Raw genomic sequence first — 17,918 nt, 5'->3', positions numbered from 1 at the left:
GGGACGGATGCGTTTCATGAAGCAGTCAGTCACTGCTGCAGCATCGAAGCCCAAACGACAACAAAACCACTCGTCGCCCTGCCAATTGTGCTTGCAGCAACGCCCCATCTCGACCTCCCGCCTCGTTTTTTTCACGCCCACGGATCGCCAATCAGGTTCGCGGGGCGAGAGGAGGAACCTCCCAGCCTCCGTCTTCTGCCATATTCTTCGTCTCTTCGTCGTCTGTCCCCGAGATTAAACTTGCTCTTCTTGTTGTTCTTGAACTTGTCGAACTTCTTGAAGTTCCAAAAAAAGAAGAAAAAAAGAAAAGAAAAAAAGGAAAGAAAAAAAAAAGGCATGCTTAGTCATCATGACTAGTCACGTGTTACTATCTCAACTTCATCCGAAAGAAACGCAGCTTCAAGCAGCAAAAAGGACTTGGAAGAGACGCATTTCCGCGACACCGTCGACCAGGCCTTGCTCTCCCTCCAATTGAAAGCGTCAGACATGTTTCTTGCCAGGAGGGCTGTCGCTCCGGCGAGGCGCGCCCTGGTTCAGCGCCAGCAACCCCGCCGTTCCGATTCGCACTCTGCACACCACGAACCTGTCAACGAACACCTCGGAGTATGTCTTTCCCAATCCTCCATCCCCGGCTCTCGTGTTGGCCCATCTGGATGAACGGAGCTCTCTGTCTTACAGGCAGCTAGCTTTGGAGATCAAAGCCCAGCTACGGACGGCGATTTGCAATTGGCCATGCTGCTTGATCCAAGATGATAGCCCTACTAACACTTTACGCCTGACGGCATACAGCGCGGTTTCTACATCTCTGTTGCCTCTATCCCCATCGGTCTGGCACTCTACAAGTACTCCACGTCTGATGCCAGCTCAAAGCCATGGTTGACCGACGTCATCGAGGCCTTCACCGCGAGCGAGGCTGTCTTGGAACGAAACAACGCTCTCCACACCCGGGCAATTGAGCAGGCAGCTGCAGACCGCCATCTGTTCCACAGTCAGAATCCTCCGCTGACTATTGACCTTGCCTTTCCCGAGTACGTTGCCTTGCATACCCCACGATTCTGCATGCCTATCTTCCGTCAACCACTGCGTTATAACGTCATTTCACCCCGATTGAATTTCTCGGGCGATTTTCTGCACGTCACTAACCTTTTTTTTTTTTAATGCTTTCAGATTGTTCAACACTGGCTCCCCCATAAACATGTCTCCTGGTAACTCTGCCGGAGATCTCTCCACGGTCGTGGCACATTATGAAAAACGCCGAGCAGATATGGAAGAGGCAAGACTAGGACGCATGAAGGATGGAAAGGTCTAGTCCCTGTACGAAGACGGAAGATATTTTTAGATTATTATATATTTCTTTCCCCTCTTTTTAGATCCAGCAATTTTCACCCAGAGTGTGGTGACTATGACTCACTGTACATATGACAAACATCAGTTTCTTTTGTCTTCTAAAGTACTTGATGTCCCCGGATGCGTTCACAAGTCATACCCGATAGGCTGGATTTTTCATTGGTCATTCGTGGGAAGACACGTACTATGTACAACTATACCCTGTACTTCCACATGTCAAAGCTAAAAAAAAAAAGTGTTGATATCATCACAACAACTTTTCAACGCTTTTACTTGGGAGCCTAAAATATCCTTTCTTTTCCACCCTTCATGTCTAACCGTCGACAAACTCTTTCGGGAGTACCTCCAGAATGATTCTCCCAACTCCAGCGTCAGAGATCACCGACTTGGTGAGCGCTCTGAACTCGTCACTGCCTCGGAGGACATCTCCGAGAGTCTTCAAAAACTCACTAACCCCTCCTCCAACCCCAAAGTACACTTTCTTAGCTGAGATAAGTGCCTGGACTGGGGGTTTATCCTTCTCATGCCTTGCTGCCCCGTTCGATACCGCTCTCCGGAGCAACGACACCAGCGTCTCTGTAAATGAAAGTAACGAGGACGGGGAATATATAGTTTCACTGGCCAGGATAACGGTTCTCCGTTCTAATGCGGCCGGCCGTTGGCCTGTGGTTGCCCCATCACTCACGTTCTGTAGCTTGCCCAGGCACAAGTCGACAAATTCCGGGGACCACCCCCCAGATATGAAGGAAAGTGTAATCCCACGGTCCGACAGGTCCCGACGGAAGTCTTCTAGAAGGGCTTGATCTAGTTCCATCAAATGATCAACAGTCGGATCAGCCTGGGTAGGGTTTCCTTCCCGCAGGCGCCGGGAGGTTATAAACCAGGTGAGTAAGATATTCGGCAGGGTGGCCAACTTTAAGACGGCAGCATTATAGTCAGCAAGTACAAAACGTACTTTCCGACGCTTGGTAGCCTCGGATTTAGATTGACTTAAGAATGACCGGAATAATGATAGAGAAGGTACTCCGGTGCCGGCTCCGAGCTATCGATTGCATATCAGTACCAGGACGATTCAGAAGATAGAGAAGAAAATTGAATCATGCAGGCCAAGATTCCTAGTACTACCTCTATTATATTAATATCGTCTTCTCCATCTGGAGATGCAAACTTCACGCTACCCTGAGTCACGATGCCTGCCAAATCCATGGCACACTCCCATGTTTTAAACCCTCCTTCATACACAGCGGGCATGATATCGTCCTTCTGTAGGCCGAAGAGTAGGCCTTCACTCTCATTCAGCATATCATGTTCAGCCATCAGCTGGACACGAATATCTGTCAACTGTCGACGGCCAATTAAAAACGGCTCCACGTCATTCGGCCGGATGAGCTGGGTATCGAATTCCATCTGAGACGGAAGGGAGGCAAGCTAGTGAAGTGGCATCAGTAACTGCATAGCCGTGCCGTTGTTCACATAGCAGCGGGAGATCCAGTTGGTCATATCCATGCACGATACGGAGCTGAACACACAGAAAAGGGTATCATTTTCGTCAATTGGTCCCACGTTGACACGCTACCACGTACCATTGATCATCCCTTGCTTGCTATGTGATGCACAGGCTAACGAGGAAATGACATATCACTTACCATATCGTCAAGAAGAAGCTCCTCTGCTTTGTTGAATATCAGCCCGCTCTTGTTTTCTTCGTCCCCTTGCCCTTTGGCAGTTGGTATGCCATGCTCTGTGTCCGGTACGCTGTCGATATCTTCCACATCGTCGCCTCCAAAACCAAAGGTAAACGTCGAGCCCATCCTGCGGTGGTTTTCTTCTTCCACCTACGGCGCGCACCGTCTACCTCTCAATCCTGCCTGCGTCCAGCGTCACACAGCGTCTTGCTCTCCTCTTTGTGGCTTGGCCGTTATTGAAATCTTCATTCGCCGACTTCCGACGCCCGAGCTGATCATCCAGGCGGAGCGGAATATCTCAGCTCCTGGAAAGGCATAAAAAGCGGGGTGAAGGCTCGTGCATTTCCATTTTTCTTTCGTCTTTTTCTTCATCGCCCCTCGACCTCAACCTTCGGCCTCCAGCAGGGCTGCTCAAGCATATAAAGCAGTCCTGCTGGTTGTCCGGACGGGCCATGGGCTCTCGTTGTTAGTCTATATTTTACCCCATGATAAACCTCCCATCCCCAACCCCTGCCTGATAACCCGTCGTTGGCACTTCAACCACGGCGGATAAACCACATGTCCAAGCTCAAACTCAAGCGTCTAACGCCTTGGTGGACGACGCCACTCCTGAACGCTGCCCGAAGGCTACGAACCCTATCATGAGATGCCCTAAGCGGTCGTTATACACTGGCCCAACGACCTAAATATCATACGAATTGTACCACGAAGCTGCGATATTAGCGCAGATAGATACGGCGGCTTACTTTCCGGAATAAACACTAGCTACCTGATACTGGCAAGGTAGCACCTGACGCGAATAATATCCACCCTACTTATCGGATCCCCTAGCAACTGCAACGAACTATAATGCCGGATTATCTTGCAGACTTCTGAAGCGGAAGATTATTAGTCCTCCGCTTCAGAAAAAAGCTAGGCTGCGTGGGTGAGAAACTTTCAATCGTTTGGATCTTAGCTACCGCCTCAGGTAATACGGAAATCTAGAGAGTAGCCAGAGAGGAAGATCCAATATATCGCCATATATTTAGGGCGAAAATAAGCTGGGCCCTTCTTCGGCTTCTAAGGTTTTTCCAAGGTTCGGAGACGAACAATCTGTACGCTTCCCATCAACTTTCCAGTTATTATATTATACTATACCGGCGTTAAACATTACTCCTCCGAAGCGAGGACCGATGGTCATCGGCATCACCAATCTACGGAAGCCTTCTCAAGCTACAGGCTATTCCCACCGACAGGTTGCTGGCAGACGGATTCACCAAACCACCGGAAAACCCGTTCACCAAATTACCAACATTCGACTTGGGCCAACCAACCCGTCTGATCCACCAGATCAGTCCTGCAAGCGACTAGCAGCGACAACGGTTAGCCGACCAAAAGTTATCATCATCACCAGTACAAAATTACGTGACCAAACCTCAGTCATCTCCGAGATGACCTGTTTCTGGTCTGAGAGTCGGGGATGCGGGTTCAACAGCACAAATTCTTGTTGTTTGATGTACTTTTATTTGATCTTGTATTGTGGCCTCGGTTGGTGGCTGTTTCTGATACCGTCTCGAGCTTACCAGGTTCTGATGTTGTTACATAAATCCCCAAGGCAGAATCAACTCCGAGATTGACTTATACAATAATCCATCCACTTCTGGAAGTAATTTGTAGCAATTAAACCGTTAAGGCCGTTGTTGAGAATGAACCTGGAAGCCTGTAGCCTTCCAGGTAGTAATGCCTTGGCCTGGCACGCGAACTGACTCGGTCGAGACAGTGCACGGGGGACAAGACTGTGGCTTGGTGTAGCAAGGGGTTGACGGCTTGGACGGTTCGCCAAGTCCTTGGAGAGCTCCATATCAGACTCGATGGTAGACACTGTTATTTTCGACGTTGTTGAATGACCTCCCTTTCGATGGCTGAAGCAGAGAGGCCTGATCATAGCTGAAAAAAGCAGGGGTCCAGCCAGATGGAAGAGCTCACGAAAGACCGGGTTGTCTCTCGAAGAAGTTGATATATATCCCTGGCTTGGGATCCAGTCCGTCCTTGAATCTTGAGATACAGCTTATCTTACCGATCATGGAGGGCACTCCCGCTCATGTCAGCTGGTTTTGCAGTGGATAAGCCACGGGTCACTGTGGAAATTCGCTTGGGAATCGATGAAGGGCTTGGATTTGAGCAGTAGGGTTATGGATTGAGATTTTTGGTGAGAGATTGGTTCATCTCGGTACGGCATATGCTCCGATCGTGGTAACAGAGTAGAGCCCTATCCTATGGATCGCCATGTTCATAAAACAAAGGATATCGTCCTGACTAGTTTCTAGTCTCCTCGTCTGGCTACCGGTCTTTATCTGGCATAGAGAATAGCACATTGTACAGAGAGCCAGTGCGATGAAGACCAGAGAGATTAAGTGGAAGACGCAAAAAGCAAACATCTGCCACCGTTCAGTAATCATATATCCCACGAGCTACCACCAAATGCCAGACGTATCATTAATAACTGCTCGAGTATCACATCCGGTCTGAAGTGCGTTCGAGAATGTTTCGTCTTCAGGGGCTGCTGAAGGTCTTGGCGGGCGATCTGCGGCTCCAACCAACGTTAAGCAGGCCAACTTCTATCAGAACGTGAGCATTGAAGAACAACCACCGTCCGTTTCTCCGTTTCAACTCCACGGCCGAAACCAAGGGACCCCTCAGCGCGACGAGGCCGTGTTTGACTCTACAAGCAAGGCTATGCCTGCCGCACGTTCAGCTCCGTCACCCTCGACTTGATAGATCAAGCTTCCTAGATGGGTTACATCCCGTCTCTTGCCTGCAAGGCCGTCCTCGGTGCCCGTATCCAGTCCATGTCCCCTGCTGAACAGGCATCCATCCGGCATCTCCATGCAGACAGGCATCGATTCATGCGCTGGGGAGGGACTATAAATATAAATTATACCATGCTAAGCAATTTACTACCCCACGATTTACCGCTGAAGCTCTGGGAGATTCCCTGGTTATAGCCGGCATTGCTTTCCGAGATATACATGGCAATGCGACTCCGAGGACTTCCTCTCGTCTTATCTTCATCCTCGTCCCTATCCAGAGCCGATCAGCATGTACCAATGGACACGGGGACGCTCTTGGCCGGAAACATGCGGCGCGCTGCCCCCCCATGCGACGGAGACCTTCCCTGACATTGCATAGGACGATCAACAGGGTAGTCAGGCATCCCCCTAGATGGCCAGAAATGCGGAGCAGATCTGGCATATGACGGGATATCAAAAGATGCTGCGCCCTCTACTCATCTAGGGAGAGAGACATACCTATATAAACCCCCCCATATGTCTTCCATGGGAATGATGGGACAGAGTAAATCCTATTGACAGGGTCTTGGAATTTCTCAACCCATTCCATTTTGAATACGCTTGATACCCCCCCCATCATGCACGGCCTCCTTCTTGCCGCTGGGCTTCTTAGCCTGCCGCTCCATGTCCTCGCACATCCTCAGCCTGGCACGAGCCTTGCTGGCCGAGCTGTTGATCTGAATGCATACCGCATGGCTGACAGGGCCAGCTACATGAGTTCAGATGAGATGCAGGCCCAGCAGCCGCATATCGCCTCCGTCAGCGCCGGTGGCTATGTCGAGACTGCCACTGAGGTTGTGAAGCGGGTGATGCCTGGAATGACCTTCCGTCTCGTCGATGATCATTATGTTGGCGTGTCCGGCATCAGCCATGTATACTTCCGCCAAACCATGCATGGCATGGACATCGATAACTCTGACTTCAATGTCAACGTAAGTTCAAGCCAGTCTACAAGTTATCTCATACATTGTCGACTCATAAGCCAAACTAGATTGGCAAAGATGGCAAAGTCCTCTCCTACGGAAACTCCTTCTACACCGGGCCGGCCCCTGATAAGGCCCCGATGGTGAAGCGGGACTTCTCTGACCCCATGCAGGCCCTGCACGGAGTCCGCAAGGCCCTTAACCTGCCAATCACGGCCGACAAGGCGACCGTCAAGACTGTGAATGAGCATGAAGTCACGTTCATGGGAACTACTGGCGCTCTCTCTGACCCTTCTGCCAAACTCTGCTACATGGCCAAGGAAGATGGCTCTCTGGCCTTGACCTGGAGAGTGGAGACGGACATGGGTGACAACTGGCTCCTATCCTACGTTGATGCTAAAAGCACTGACCAAGTCCATAACGTGGTGGACTATGTCTCTCATGCGACGTACCAAGTTTAGTATGTTTTCATATTTCTATCCCCCAATCTCTCAACCCACTGCTTGAGCATTTCAGTCGTAAGATTTCTGACTGAGGCTAATTTCAATTAATCCGATAGCCGTTGGCCTATCCCCGATCCTACTGAGGGCAAGCGTGAGATCCTTGAGAATCCATGGAATCTCAGAACCTCGCCATTCACCTGGATCAGCGACGGAAAGAACAACTACACCACAACCCGGGGTAACAATGCCATTGCACAGGCTAACCCGGATGGCGGTAATGAGTATCTCAACAACTACAGGCCAAATAACAAAAATCTCAAATTCGAATACCCGTACTCGCCAAATATGAGCCCGCCAAAGACATATATTGACGCATCCATCACCCAGCTGTTCTACTCCGCCAACATGGTACATGATCTATACTATATGCTCGGGTTCACCGAAAAGGCTGGAAATTTCCAGGTCAACAACCGCGGCCAAGGTGGTAAAGGCAACGACTTTGTCATTCTCAATGCCCAGGATGGATCCGGTACTAACAATGCTAATTTCGCTACCCCTCCTGATGGCCAGCCTGGCCGTATGCGAGTGTATATCTGGACCAAGGCCCAGCCAGCTCGCGATTCCTCATTCGAAGCAGGCACCGTCATTCACGAATACACTCATGGCCGTAAGTTTACACCCCCTGACTGCTGTCTGCATTTCGTATGTTATTTTAAGCTAAAAATACGGTGGCCTAACTAGTTTCCAACCGTCTCTGCGGTGGGCCTGCCAACTCCGCTTGCTTGAACGGCTTAGAGTCCGGCGGCATGGGTGAAGGCTGGGGTGACTTCTTTGCAACTGCCATCCGCCTAAAGCCCAATGATAACCGCAATGCAAACTACGTCCATGGAGAGTGGGTTAACAACAGTCCCAAGGGCAACCGACTCTTCCCCTATTCCACCAGCCTCAAGACCAACCCACTGGTCTACACATCATGCAACAAATACAACGAAGTCCACGCTATCGGCACGGTATGGGCCTCCATCCTCTACGAGGTTTTGTGGAACCTGATCGATAAGCACGGCAAGAACGACGGCCCAACTCCCGTCTTTGAAAACGGCGTTCCCAAGGATGGCAAATATCTCTCCTTGAAGCTCGTTCTTGATGGAATGGCCATGTAAGTTGACTTCCAAGAGCCCTCCCTCCTTCCAGTGACGTTCGACTAACATCTTTCCAGCCAACCATGCAAGCCAAAACTTCGTCCAGGCCCGTAACGCCATCATCGATGCTGACAAGAACCTCACCAAGGGAGCTAACAAGTGCGAGCTGTGGAAAGCGTTTGCTAAGCGTGGACTGGGAACCGGTGCCAAATATGACCCCAAGAACCGCACTGGCAGCACCGCTGTGCCCAAGGAGTGCCAGTAGGGGAGATGAGATGAGGATGAGCGTCAGGGTTTTGCAACGCCTTGGCTTCCATGTTTGTAAATAGTTGATACCGCTGAATATACCATTATGCCGTTTTTCCTTCAAACATACATGAAACAGTATCCTAACCACTGCGAATAAGCGAGCACCGTAAATGGTTATATCACGGATGAGTTATTATTCATTACCAGCAGTCAGCCGGGATAGCACTGGTTGATAATTGCTTAGAAGGGTAGGTCGTCTGAGATACTTTTGGCAGGCAGACATATAATAACCGACATATTACCATGTGAAGATGCATGGATGATACTTCAAGGCATCAACTCAGAGTTCCATGGAACTTGGACGTTGTAACGGCACGCGGATAGTGTTACCCAATAAATATTACTTCCAGACTTCACTGTAATGTCTGCGATTTCGGGATTTACGGGAGCAACCCTTAATCAGACGTTTGGGTGCAACATCACAGCATCGGCAAGAATAAGGCAACAGGGCAAAAATCTGGGTATGTACAAGAGCAATGTTCTATTCTTTATTTCTTCTATTTCACTAGGGTGACCAGGATAAGAAAAGAGCATTATGCTTAACCCGGATAGGCAATGAAGGGAGTAAAGTGCATCCAAGGTGTATATATAAAATCCTCCTCTAATCGGCGAAGATGGAACCGCATCTCACCAAGTGTATATAACGTGGGGCTCATAAATAACCATCGTAAAAAGATGATAAAGCGAAATACCAAAAAAAAAAAGAAAGGGAAAAAAGAGCGCGCGAGTTGGAGAGTTTAAGCGCCGTTGGAACTGTTGCCGCCATTGATCTTTGGCGCGACGAGGGCCTTCTCGAGGGCCTGGAGGACATCTGCCTTGAGATCTTCGCCGTCCTCGATACCGCAGCTGAGACGGATGAGGTCATCAAAGACACCTGCAATCTCACGCTGTTCCTTGGGGATGCCGGCATGGGTCATGGAGCCGGGGACTTCGACCAGGGACTCCACACCGCCAAGACTCTCTGCCAGGACGAAGAGCTGGGTCGACTGGCAGAAACGCTCAGCGGCTTCACGGCCTCCCTTGATGCGGAAGCTGAGCATTCCACCGCCCATGCCATTGCGGTGCTGCTTGATGGCAATCTTGCGGTGGGGGTGGGAGTCGATGCCGGGGTAGTTTACGCTCTGGACGTGGGGGGAAGCTTCGAGGGCATGCGCTATCAGGGTAGCATTTGCGGTGGCCTCTCTGGCGCGCAGGTGAAGGGTCTTGAGACCGCGGTGGGCGAGCCAGCAGTCGAAGGCGGAGGGGACGGCACCAATGGCGTTTTGAAGGAAGGTCAGCCTGGTCTTGATCTCGTCGGAGTTGAAGGCCGCAACACCCATAAGGACGTCCTATATAGTATAATTTAGTAGTCATTCTTTCAGTGTAGGCGATGGGTAACATACAGAGTGACCATTGATATATTTGGTGACGGAGTGGATGACGATATCAGCTCCGTGGTCGAGGGGGTTCTGGATGTAGGGACTCAAGAAGGTGTTGTCGACCACGACCTGGATGCCGTGCTGGTGAGCAATGGTAGCAACATGGCGGATGTCAACGAGCCCCAGGGTCGGGTTGGAAGGAGACTCGATCCAGATGAGCTTGGTCTCGTTGGGACGGATCAGCTTGGACACGTCGATCTCGATGGTGGGAGTGAAGGTGACCTCGATGCCATGGGCGGCAGCGACCTTGGTGAAGTATCTGTGGGTGCCTCCGTAGACGTCAGAGATGGAGACGACGTGAGAGCCGCCGGCAAGCGACTGGAGGATGTTGGCGGTGGTGGCAGAGCCGGACGAGAAGGCGAGCGCATAGCGGGCGTTCTCAAGCCCCGCAACTGCAGCCTCAAAGTTGTCTCTGCACGCTGTTAGTCTGCAGTTATATCAACAGCATCAACATCGACAGCGCTAAGATCAACGGACCTGTTGGGATTGGAGCTTCTGGTGTACTCGTAGTCACCGATTGGCTTTCCCAGGCTGTGCTGTATGAAGGTGGTCGACAGAGAGATCTAGGAGAGCCGTCAGTCACTTATAACTGCGCCATTCAACTTCTTCTATACGGACGAAAGGAACCAGCGCTTACAGGAGCGATGACAGCACCAGTGGTGGGCTCGATAGGCGCTCCAGTATGCACAGCTCTTGTTCCGAAGCGATGGACTGGCGATGGTGCTCTTGGAGGCGTCTCGATGGTCTCCTTCTGCTCCAGGCGGGCGGGCAGCACGCTCGAGGGGACGACGGTGGTGGCCATTTTGTCTATTCTATGATATCTGCAAGATACGATTCTGATATACGAACGAGTATAAGTGATGATGAACAGGAGACAAAAGCTGAATGGTTTATACCCAATGTAAACGACAACTTCTTTACCTCGTCTTCGTCCTTTTATACAAGGAAAAAAAGCCCCTCCAAGGCTTTTGATGATGGCCGAAGGTGGCCTTTGCTCGGCGTTAAGGCGGATGATGTCAGCGGCTTAGATAAGCTTAAACCCGCTGCTTACCAAAACATCCTCGTATTATGGCGATCTTTACTGCAAGGGGACAAGGGCAAGAGCTAAATCTTCATCAGTGCTTTGTCAGCACAGTCCATGCTTTTGTGCCATTTTTGTGTTGATGATGCAAGCTACAAGTAAGGAATGTTGGATATAGAGGATGAAGATGGGGAGGAAGATGGAGATGACGACACAAGGCTTGTTGTTGCTACAGTGCTGTATACGACAAATACGACAAGCTTCAGCTTTATCTCTTCTCGAACCATCGTGTTAAGCTGTCAGCAGACGAGACTTGAGGAAGTCAAGTAACACCTCCGAATCGTCCGTCTCATCGTTTATCGCTGCTGAAGGTCCCTTGCGCTTGAAGAACGTGCGCTCAAAGTAAGCAGGGTAGAAGCCAGCGTATTCCCAGTCGATGATGGCCTTTATCTCCAACGAAGCCGGATCAACGATGACATTTTGCTGCGAGAGGTCGTTGTGACAAAAGACATAGTCATCCTCATCCGACGGCTGCAGCTCCCAGTCGTCCCTGAACGTCTTCTGCATAGCACGATACGGAGGGATCACAAGTCCAGAAGGGCCTCCAAGCTTGGAAGAACGAAGGGCGTGAAGCTGCTGGATGTGTTTCCCTAGCTCACGCTCGACTGTCGCCCTTTGATCCTCAGTCAGGTCGGCCATGCTGACACCCTCGATATACTCCATCACGAGATAGACGGCATCGTCATCTTCGAAACAGCAGTACAGTCGTGGGACGGGGACGGTCGAGTTCTCCTTGAGGAACTGCAGCGTTGCGGCTTCGTTCAGGATTCTCTCTCTGCCTTTGCGTGGAACATGGATCGTCCCCTTGAACTGGCTCACTTGCCATTCCTTTGGTCGAAGAGAACGCTTGACGAACGTGCCGCCGGAGCGATAGTACTTTCGTTCATGGGTGATGCTGATGCAGTCTCTCTCCCTCCGGCCGTTTATCATCTGGTTAGTGAGCGACATGACGGTACAAACAAGACGTCAAGAAAGGTAGAGGACGTTCTAGATGCATTTACACATCAACGTTTTATGCGAAAGGGACGGGAACTCTCTCTGACGTAACCTTGTAGGTTAAATTCTTTATTTCTCCGGTCTACAAAGTTTGTAAAAAAAAAAAAAATCCACATCTTACGATTCCATCAGACTCTCTTTAACGGTGGCTTGGCCTTACCTTCAGAGAACGCCTATATTTCGCCGTTTATGAGGAATCAAGCCTGGTATCTCTTATCTTCTATCTCCCAGCTTTTGGCCTGTCGTCATGGAATCCGCGGGGCAAAGGGAGTGAAAACGATGCTCAGTTTAGCGCACACTTGGCGAGGGCCGCTTGCTGTGCTATGTTGGGGGATGGGGAATATGTTGGATGCATGGCTTGTCTTGCGTTCCGATAGGTTGGTACAAGAAGCTCTCGCACAACGTCGGGAGGAGATGGCCGGCGATGCAGGCCAATCCACGCCTTTCGAGACCAAGCCGAGACGATCGAGCGCTGCAGAGGTATCCAACGTAGTATTTATGCATAGCATCGTTGGGGCGAAGCAAAGCAAAGCATGAGAGCTGCAGCCCGGATGAGGGGAAGTTGGCACCGCTTGTTGGAACATATTCCTCAGAGCAAGTAAAAGGTTGCTGGGTACCCGTTATCAGGACCACCAGGCCACCAAGCCAAGGCCAGCAACCTGCATCGAGCCCTACATCCTGTCAGCCATAGTAACGTTGGTAGGGGTTAGTAGGGTACATGTAGAACATACGATAATCGAGTAAGGTGGTTTTCGGTCCGGAAATGCGACGCCGTCGTGAAGGTCTGGAGCAGTAGGAACTTGGTCGTGCCATTCTTCCTGTTCGACCCGGAAGCGAACCGTCTCGCCAACGTCAAAGTAGAAGATGCCTCCCTCGCCGTTGTCCCATATCCAGACCTGGTCTTTCATGTCGCTGTTCTTCTTGTCAGTAGGAAGTAATGTCCGTGCTAAGAGAGAGGACTCACAATCTAGCACCATCCAGCAGGAGGTCTGGCGGAACGATGATATCGTTGAAGAACTCGACTCCGACTTCGCGCCTGTTAGTACGATATATCAGCAGCAGGATATTAAAACCTACTTTTTATCCCTTGCTCTGTTCCATTGGTGATCTTCCCGATGATGACTTCTCCCTTAAACGGCCGAAAGACGATTATCCGGAATTTGACTGCTAATATCAGCCATCTTTCTACCGGCGGTTTGTTTGATATTCCATCAACTCACCGTTGACGTTAACCAGACCCGTTCCATGGCCGATCAAGCCGTCTGACGACTCGAGTAGATCGTAAAAAGCGATACAGAGACCGACATTCTGAATGACCTGCACTACTATTAGATCTCTGTCTCCGTCTTTTGCATTGACAGGTATAATCTCACCTTGTTAGCGTACTTCTCGTTGATGTTGTCCTCTATAGCGACAGAGCTCAGCTTCGAGAAGTCTTCCGGCGCTATCTGCACCAGGTCGGACATGGTTGTCTGCGCAAGTCAGGATACAAGCAGACACCCAGGAGCAATAATAACACTCTCACTCACAAGGAGAAACATGATGCCAGTTGTGTATAGGGTATATGGTATCAAATGCTGATAATACTATGAAACTGCGACGTTGATCTTCAATTCTTCAGCAAGAACACTTCAATATTATAACCAGCCTCGACAAAGCAAACCCATTAAGATATTCAATTCAATTCAATCGTTCATCGCATCAAATATCAAATTCTTCTTTTGTTCAAAATTATCTTCATCGAAGCTTCATCGGAATAATATTTTTCCCGTGTTTTTCTGCGGGCTTTCAGGGTCGAAGATGAGACGACGAGACGTCGAGATTCTGGAGAGATAGCCCGTGGAAGTGGACGGATGGACGGAAGAGAGTACCTATAGTGAATTCTCTTTGTTAAGGAGGTTTATATACCCTTATTACGGTGATTGGTAGGCGTCGACGTGAAGAGTGAGTGGAAATATAGCTGTGAAGCGTCTTTATAAGGACCTCTTCTAACATTATCGAACAGGTTTATATCTACTGGACGGTATATAGCGACCGCACTGGTCAGAGTGAATCTACAAGTTGGAGGTAAAAGATATACCTCATGACGGGATTCTCGTTCCCTCCTCCTCCGCCTCCTCCGCCGCCATCACAGGCATCATACAACAGCTATCCGAGAGGTGGAGGCGGAGGACGTGCGAATTATAACCCTCACCATCGAGGGCGTGGGAGAGGTAACGGACCACGACGAGGTGGTCGTGGCGGATATGGAAATGATATGAACGCTTCATGGGGATACACGCCCACGCCACACCAACCGGCCCATCAGCCTGTCCATCAACCTGTCCATCAGCCGGTCCATCAGCCTGCTCACCAGCCTGCTCACCAACCTGTCCACCAACCTGTCCATCAGCCAACGCATCCCCACCACGGGGGTTATACGTACGGACCAAGCTACAATGCACAACAGCCGGCGATGCACTATGCTCCGGCACGGGGGGGTTACCTAGCTACGACGTATCAGACACAGCCGCACCCGCCGGCACCGATGCGCTGGGGGTTCGACCCAAAGCCAAACTACGGCCGGACGCCAGATCGACGACCACAGCAGACAAACAACCGACCTCCCAAGCGCCAACACGAAGCAGCCTTCACCAGCGCACCACTACCGGTACCAAGCTTTAACAGCCTGCCGTCAAAACCGCCTGCGCCAGCTCAGACGCCCCCGGCCCGACCCCGCAAGCAGCGCAAGCACAACCAGCTTGGCCTGACGCCCAAGACAGAGGAGCATGAATCCAGCGAGTCAGAGGCGGGAGATGTAGACGAGGAAGCCAAACTCGCTGCCTCGCTAGCCAAAGGCGAGCTGAAGTTCAGCTACAAGGGGCGAACGTCTACGTTGGGTTCTACGGCTGAAGTACGGGCCTGGATCGAGGAGAGAAAGCGGCGGTTCCCCACACGGGAGAGGGTGGAGGAGAAGACGAAGGAGGAGCAAGCGCGCAAGGCGGCCAAAGAGGAGGCCAGGAAGCAAAAGGACGAAGCGAGAAGGCGAAGGGAGGAAGAAGCGAGGAAGGCAAGGGAGAAGAGGGAGAAGGAGAAAAGAGCCGATGCAAGCGATGTGGCTGCAAAGGCGAAGATGAGGGCTGACAAATTACGGGAGAAGCTGGCGAGGCAGGAGAGGAAGCTAGCGCAGGCTGAGGCTGCAGCAGCCAGAGAGGAACAAGCTCAAGCTCAAGCTCAAGCTCGAGGAACTTGGAAGAATAACATGCAGGAAGATTTGGCAGAGCAACAGCAAGATGAAGCTGGCGCGACGATGACACTAACCCCGGCCCAAAGCGACCAAACTTCGAGCGCTGACGACGACAGTGGCAGTGAAAGCGAGTCGAGCGGGAGTGACAGTGACAGTGACATCGCCAGCGGCAGTGGCAGCGAGCCGGAAGAGACGACCTCCCGCCGCCAGCAGCCCGATCGCGTGCCTCCTCGCCGGAGATGCCACCAATTCGCAAAGACGGGCCAGTGTCGGCGCGGCAGCTCCTGTCCCTTCTCGCATGACACTCCAGCGAGGAGCGAAATGAACGAGAGGGCCCAGAGACAGAATCCAAGAGCCAGCAAGGGGGAGAAAGCTGGGCGAAAAGGCCTGTACGAACGGGTAAGTCCTGTCCATTCGTTCCAATTTACTTTCTTTCTCCTTGCTTTTTTTATTTTCTTTTTTTTTTTTATTCTTTTTTTTTATCCTTTTTGCCCTCTGCTGGATGTCTCTTCCCCACCGGCTCGACTTAAAGCTCTGGTATAAATTAAGATATGCGTGGAGCAATTTCCGAGCTAACTCGGTGTCTTATTAGCTGCTCTTGGGCCAGCGGGAAGACGAGGACCGACGGGTGATGCAGGCCATCGTCTTCCTGGGCGAGCGCCGCCTTCTGGACAACCCTGTGCCTGTTGATCCTGCCAACGGTGCCTTGTAGCCCGTCAAACCTGTCAAGCCCGTCAAGCCCGTCAAGAGGAGTCAGATTGGCGTCCTGCCCGTCAAGGGGGGAAGAAGGAGACCAGCGTACGACATCTCATAGTATGATTGCTAGTATATGCAGACTAGTGAGCAACCACCTTTCTGTGGATGTAACCGCACTATACGGCGATCCTCGACTTCCCTGTCGCCCTTTTTCCTGTCTTTCTCCTATCTCTCTTAATACATCCTTATACCCTATAACTCCCTACTCTTATACCCTGCTTTCCTGCTTTTTTCCCCTACTGTGGAATCATGCGGTGCTTGCCTGATTACGTGAGCCGTGCACAGCCCGCATGCTCTTCCCAAAGCGGAATTAGCCTCGGACTAACCACCGTTCGCGCTAGCCTCAAAGCGGCCTAGCGTTCTCTAAACCATGTGGGCTTGGCGTGCAGGTACCTCTTCACCACTTTTTGGCGGCAAAGATACTTCCGACCTAGCTTTTTTTAGCCTTTCTGGCCCTCCACGCCAAGCTTAACCACGCTAGGCAAGGGCCAGGGGAGTTGGAAAACTCTATTTCGGGGTTTGCCATAAATATCAACTTCGTGCTTCCCCTTTTGTCTCTTCTCTTCCTCTCTCGCGGGTTTCTTCCTGGCTTCTTCTCTCTGCGTCTGTTCCGAGCGCTGTCACTGCTGCGGCCGTCTTATCATCAACTTCTGTTGTTGTTCTGTGTTGGAATATACTCTTCAGTGTATAATATAGCTTTTTTGCCTCCTGTATCAGCCAGCATGCGCTCAGTGCTCTACCTCGCCTTCGCGGCCGTTGCCGCCGCAGCGTCCATGGAGAACGCCTTTCTCGTGCCTCCAGGCGGCTACATGTTCAGCGCAGGCAAGCCAACCACCCTGAACTGGACTCCAACCACCGGAGGGACCGTCACCATCAAGTTGCAGATGTCCAAGGATATCACTCCTGGCTCGGGCACGGTCTTGGGAGGTACGTAGTATACTCTATCTATATACGAACACCAGCTAACAGGAGCAGGAAACCTGCCAAACTCTGGCTCGTTCTCGTTCGTTCCCCCTCCCAGCCTGATACAGGGCAAGGACTATACCATCGAGATCATCGATGACACCGATCCGTCAAACTACAACTTCACCCCTACCTTCACCGTCGACGGAGCCACCGGCAGCCCGACGGGAAGTCCTACCACCAGCCGCGGCTCCACGACCACTTCAGAGGCCACCACCACCACCGAGGAGTCGACCTCTTCCACCCCGACTACCACTCCATCCTCTACAAGCGCGTCCACCACCGAGTCGTCCTCTTCAGACACCACCATGACGACCGTCACTACCAGCGCTAGCACCACTACTGCGACAGACTCCTCTTCCACCTCCGAGACCGACTCGTCGACCCCTACCTCCTCCACCGGTGCGCCGACCGGAAGCGGTGCCCCTGACCCCAACGGTGCCGTCTCCCTTGCTCTCCCCGGGGGCCTGCTCTCCCTGGTCTTCACTCTCATGGCACTGCTATGATCCGTCGCCCACTACTCTGAAGGCACTACTTATTGCCCTACGTTATTGTTTAATCAGTAATTCTTTTTTTTTTTTTTTTTTCCTTTACTCTCACGCGACCTGATCTCCCCACCCCTGTCTCATTTTTTACCTTTTGAGTCAGCTTGGATATTCCCTGCGATACCCTAACCGTTGACCGTTTTACGTTATCCTTTTCTCTTGCCCTTTCTCTCTGCGCTTTTCTCACGACTTATACCAGGGTTTGCCGTTTGGTGTTGATGATGCGACTATTCTTAATGCATAATGCATAGCCTGTACG

At 51.3% G+C, this 17,918-nt stretch overlaps 10 protein-coding genes across 10 annotated transcripts; 4 read left to right on the top strand and 6 right to left on the bottom strand.

Annotated features, from left to right (window-relative positions):
• Positions 1 to 486: 486 nt before the first annotated feature.
• Positions 487 to 1,309, top strand: MCYG_07692 (conserved hypothetical protein; the record flags this gene model as incomplete). The annotated part of the gene is made up of 3 exons (XM_002843863.1): positions 487 to 603; positions 790 to 1,028; positions 1,168 to 1,309. The coding sequence occupies 3 exons, from the start codon at positions 487 to 489 to the stop codon at positions 1,307 to 1,309; spliced, it is 498 nt and encodes a 165-aa protein (XP_002843909.1).
• Positions 1,310 to 1,660: 351 nt separating this feature from the next.
• Positions 1,661 to 3,158, bottom strand: MCYG_07691 (Mni1p; the record flags this gene model as incomplete). The annotated part of the gene is made up of 3 exons (XM_002843862.1): positions 1,661 to 2,389; positions 2,473 to 2,775; positions 2,994 to 3,158. The coding sequence occupies 3 exons, from the start codon at positions 3,156 to 3,158 to the stop codon at positions 1,661 to 1,663; spliced, it is 1,197 nt and encodes a 398-aa protein (XP_002843908.1).
• Positions 3,159 to 4,632: 1,474 nt separating this feature from the next.
• MCYG_07690 (uncharacterized protein) lies at positions 4,633 to 5,114 on the bottom strand (the record flags this gene model as incomplete). The annotated part of the gene is made up of 2 exons (XM_002843861.1): positions 4,633 to 5,059; positions 5,089 to 5,114. The coding sequence occupies 2 exons, from the start codon at positions 5,112 to 5,114 to the stop codon at positions 4,633 to 4,635; spliced, it is 453 nt and encodes a 150-aa protein (XP_002843907.1).
• Positions 5,115 to 5,482: 368 nt separating this feature from the next.
• MCYG_07689 (uncharacterized protein) lies at positions 5,483 to 5,911 on the bottom strand (the record flags this gene model as incomplete). Its single annotated transcript, XM_002843860.1, has 2 exons — positions 5,483 to 5,629; positions 5,738 to 5,911. The coding sequence occupies 2 exons, from the start codon at positions 5,909 to 5,911 to the stop codon at positions 5,483 to 5,485; spliced, it is 321 nt and encodes a 106-aa protein (XP_002843906.1).
• Positions 5,912 to 6,438: 527 nt separating this feature from the next.
• Positions 6,439 to 8,630, top strand: MCYG_07688 (metalloprotease MEP5; the record flags this gene model as incomplete). Its single annotated transcript, XM_002843859.1, has 5 exons — positions 6,439 to 6,792; positions 6,852 to 7,243; positions 7,343 to 7,893; positions 7,968 to 8,382; positions 8,456 to 8,630. The coding sequence occupies 5 exons, from the start codon at positions 6,439 to 6,441 to the stop codon at positions 8,628 to 8,630; spliced, it is 1,887 nt and encodes a 628-aa protein (XP_002843905.1).
• A 781-nt stretch (positions 8,631 to 9,411) lies between these two features.
• MCYG_07687 (cystathionine gamma-lyase) lies at positions 9,412 to 10,894 on the bottom strand (the record flags this gene model as incomplete). Its single annotated transcript, XM_002843858.1, has 4 exons — positions 9,412 to 10,002; positions 10,057 to 10,504; positions 10,570 to 10,655; positions 10,730 to 10,894. 4 exons carry the CDS (start codon positions 10,892 to 10,894, stop codon positions 9,412 to 9,414), a joined length of 1,290 nt encoding a protein of 429 aa, XP_002843904.1.
• A 371-nt stretch (positions 10,895 to 11,265) lies between these two features.
• On the bottom strand, positions 11,266 to 12,121 carry MCYG_07686 (conserved hypothetical protein; the record flags this gene model as incomplete). Its single annotated transcript, XM_002843857.1, has 2 exons — positions 11,266 to 11,409; positions 11,447 to 12,121. 2 exons carry the CDS (start codon positions 12,119 to 12,121, stop codon positions 11,266 to 11,268), a joined length of 819 nt encoding a protein of 272 aa, XP_002843903.1.
• A 671-nt stretch (positions 12,122 to 12,792) lies between these two features.
• Positions 12,793 to 13,710, bottom strand: MCYG_07685 (DNA-directed RNA polymerase III 25 kD polypeptide; the record flags this gene model as incomplete). Its single annotated transcript, XM_002843856.1, has 7 exons — positions 12,793 to 12,840; positions 12,901 to 13,081; positions 13,134 to 13,197; positions 13,247 to 13,354; positions 13,390 to 13,486; positions 13,543 to 13,641; positions 13,699 to 13,710. 7 exons carry the CDS (start codon positions 13,708 to 13,710, stop codon positions 12,793 to 12,795), a joined length of 609 nt encoding a protein of 202 aa, XP_002843902.1.
• Positions 13,711 to 14,252: 542 nt separating this feature from the next.
• MCYG_07684 (CCCH zinc finger protein) lies at positions 14,253 to 16,107 on the top strand (the record flags this gene model as incomplete). The annotated part of the gene is made up of 2 exons (XM_002843855.1): positions 14,253 to 15,794; positions 15,988 to 16,107. The coding sequence occupies 2 exons, from the start codon at positions 14,253 to 14,255 to the stop codon at positions 16,105 to 16,107; spliced, it is 1,662 nt and encodes a 553-aa protein (XP_002843901.1).
• A 766-nt stretch (positions 16,108 to 16,873) lies between these two features.
• MCYG_07683 (extracellular serine-threonine rich protein) lies at positions 16,874 to 17,620 on the top strand (the record flags this gene model as incomplete). Its single annotated transcript, XM_002843854.1, has 2 exons — positions 16,874 to 16,967; positions 17,121 to 17,620. The coding sequence occupies 2 exons, from the start codon at positions 16,874 to 16,876 to the stop codon at positions 17,618 to 17,620; spliced, it is 594 nt and encodes a 197-aa protein (XP_002843900.1).
• Positions 17,621 to 17,918: the final 298 nt, after the last annotated feature.

The sequence above is a fragment of the Microsporum canis genome, genomic scaffold, assembly GCF_000151145.1.
Source record: "Microsporum canis CBS 113480 supercont1.7 genomic scaffold, whole genome shotgun sequence".
Taxonomy (NCBI): Eukaryota; Fungi; Ascomycota; class Eurotiomycetes; order Onygenales; family Arthrodermataceae; genus Microsporum; species Microsporum canis.
The sequence above is the reverse complement of the archived record's forward strand: the minus strand, read 5'-3'. Positions and strand labels throughout refer to the sequence as shown.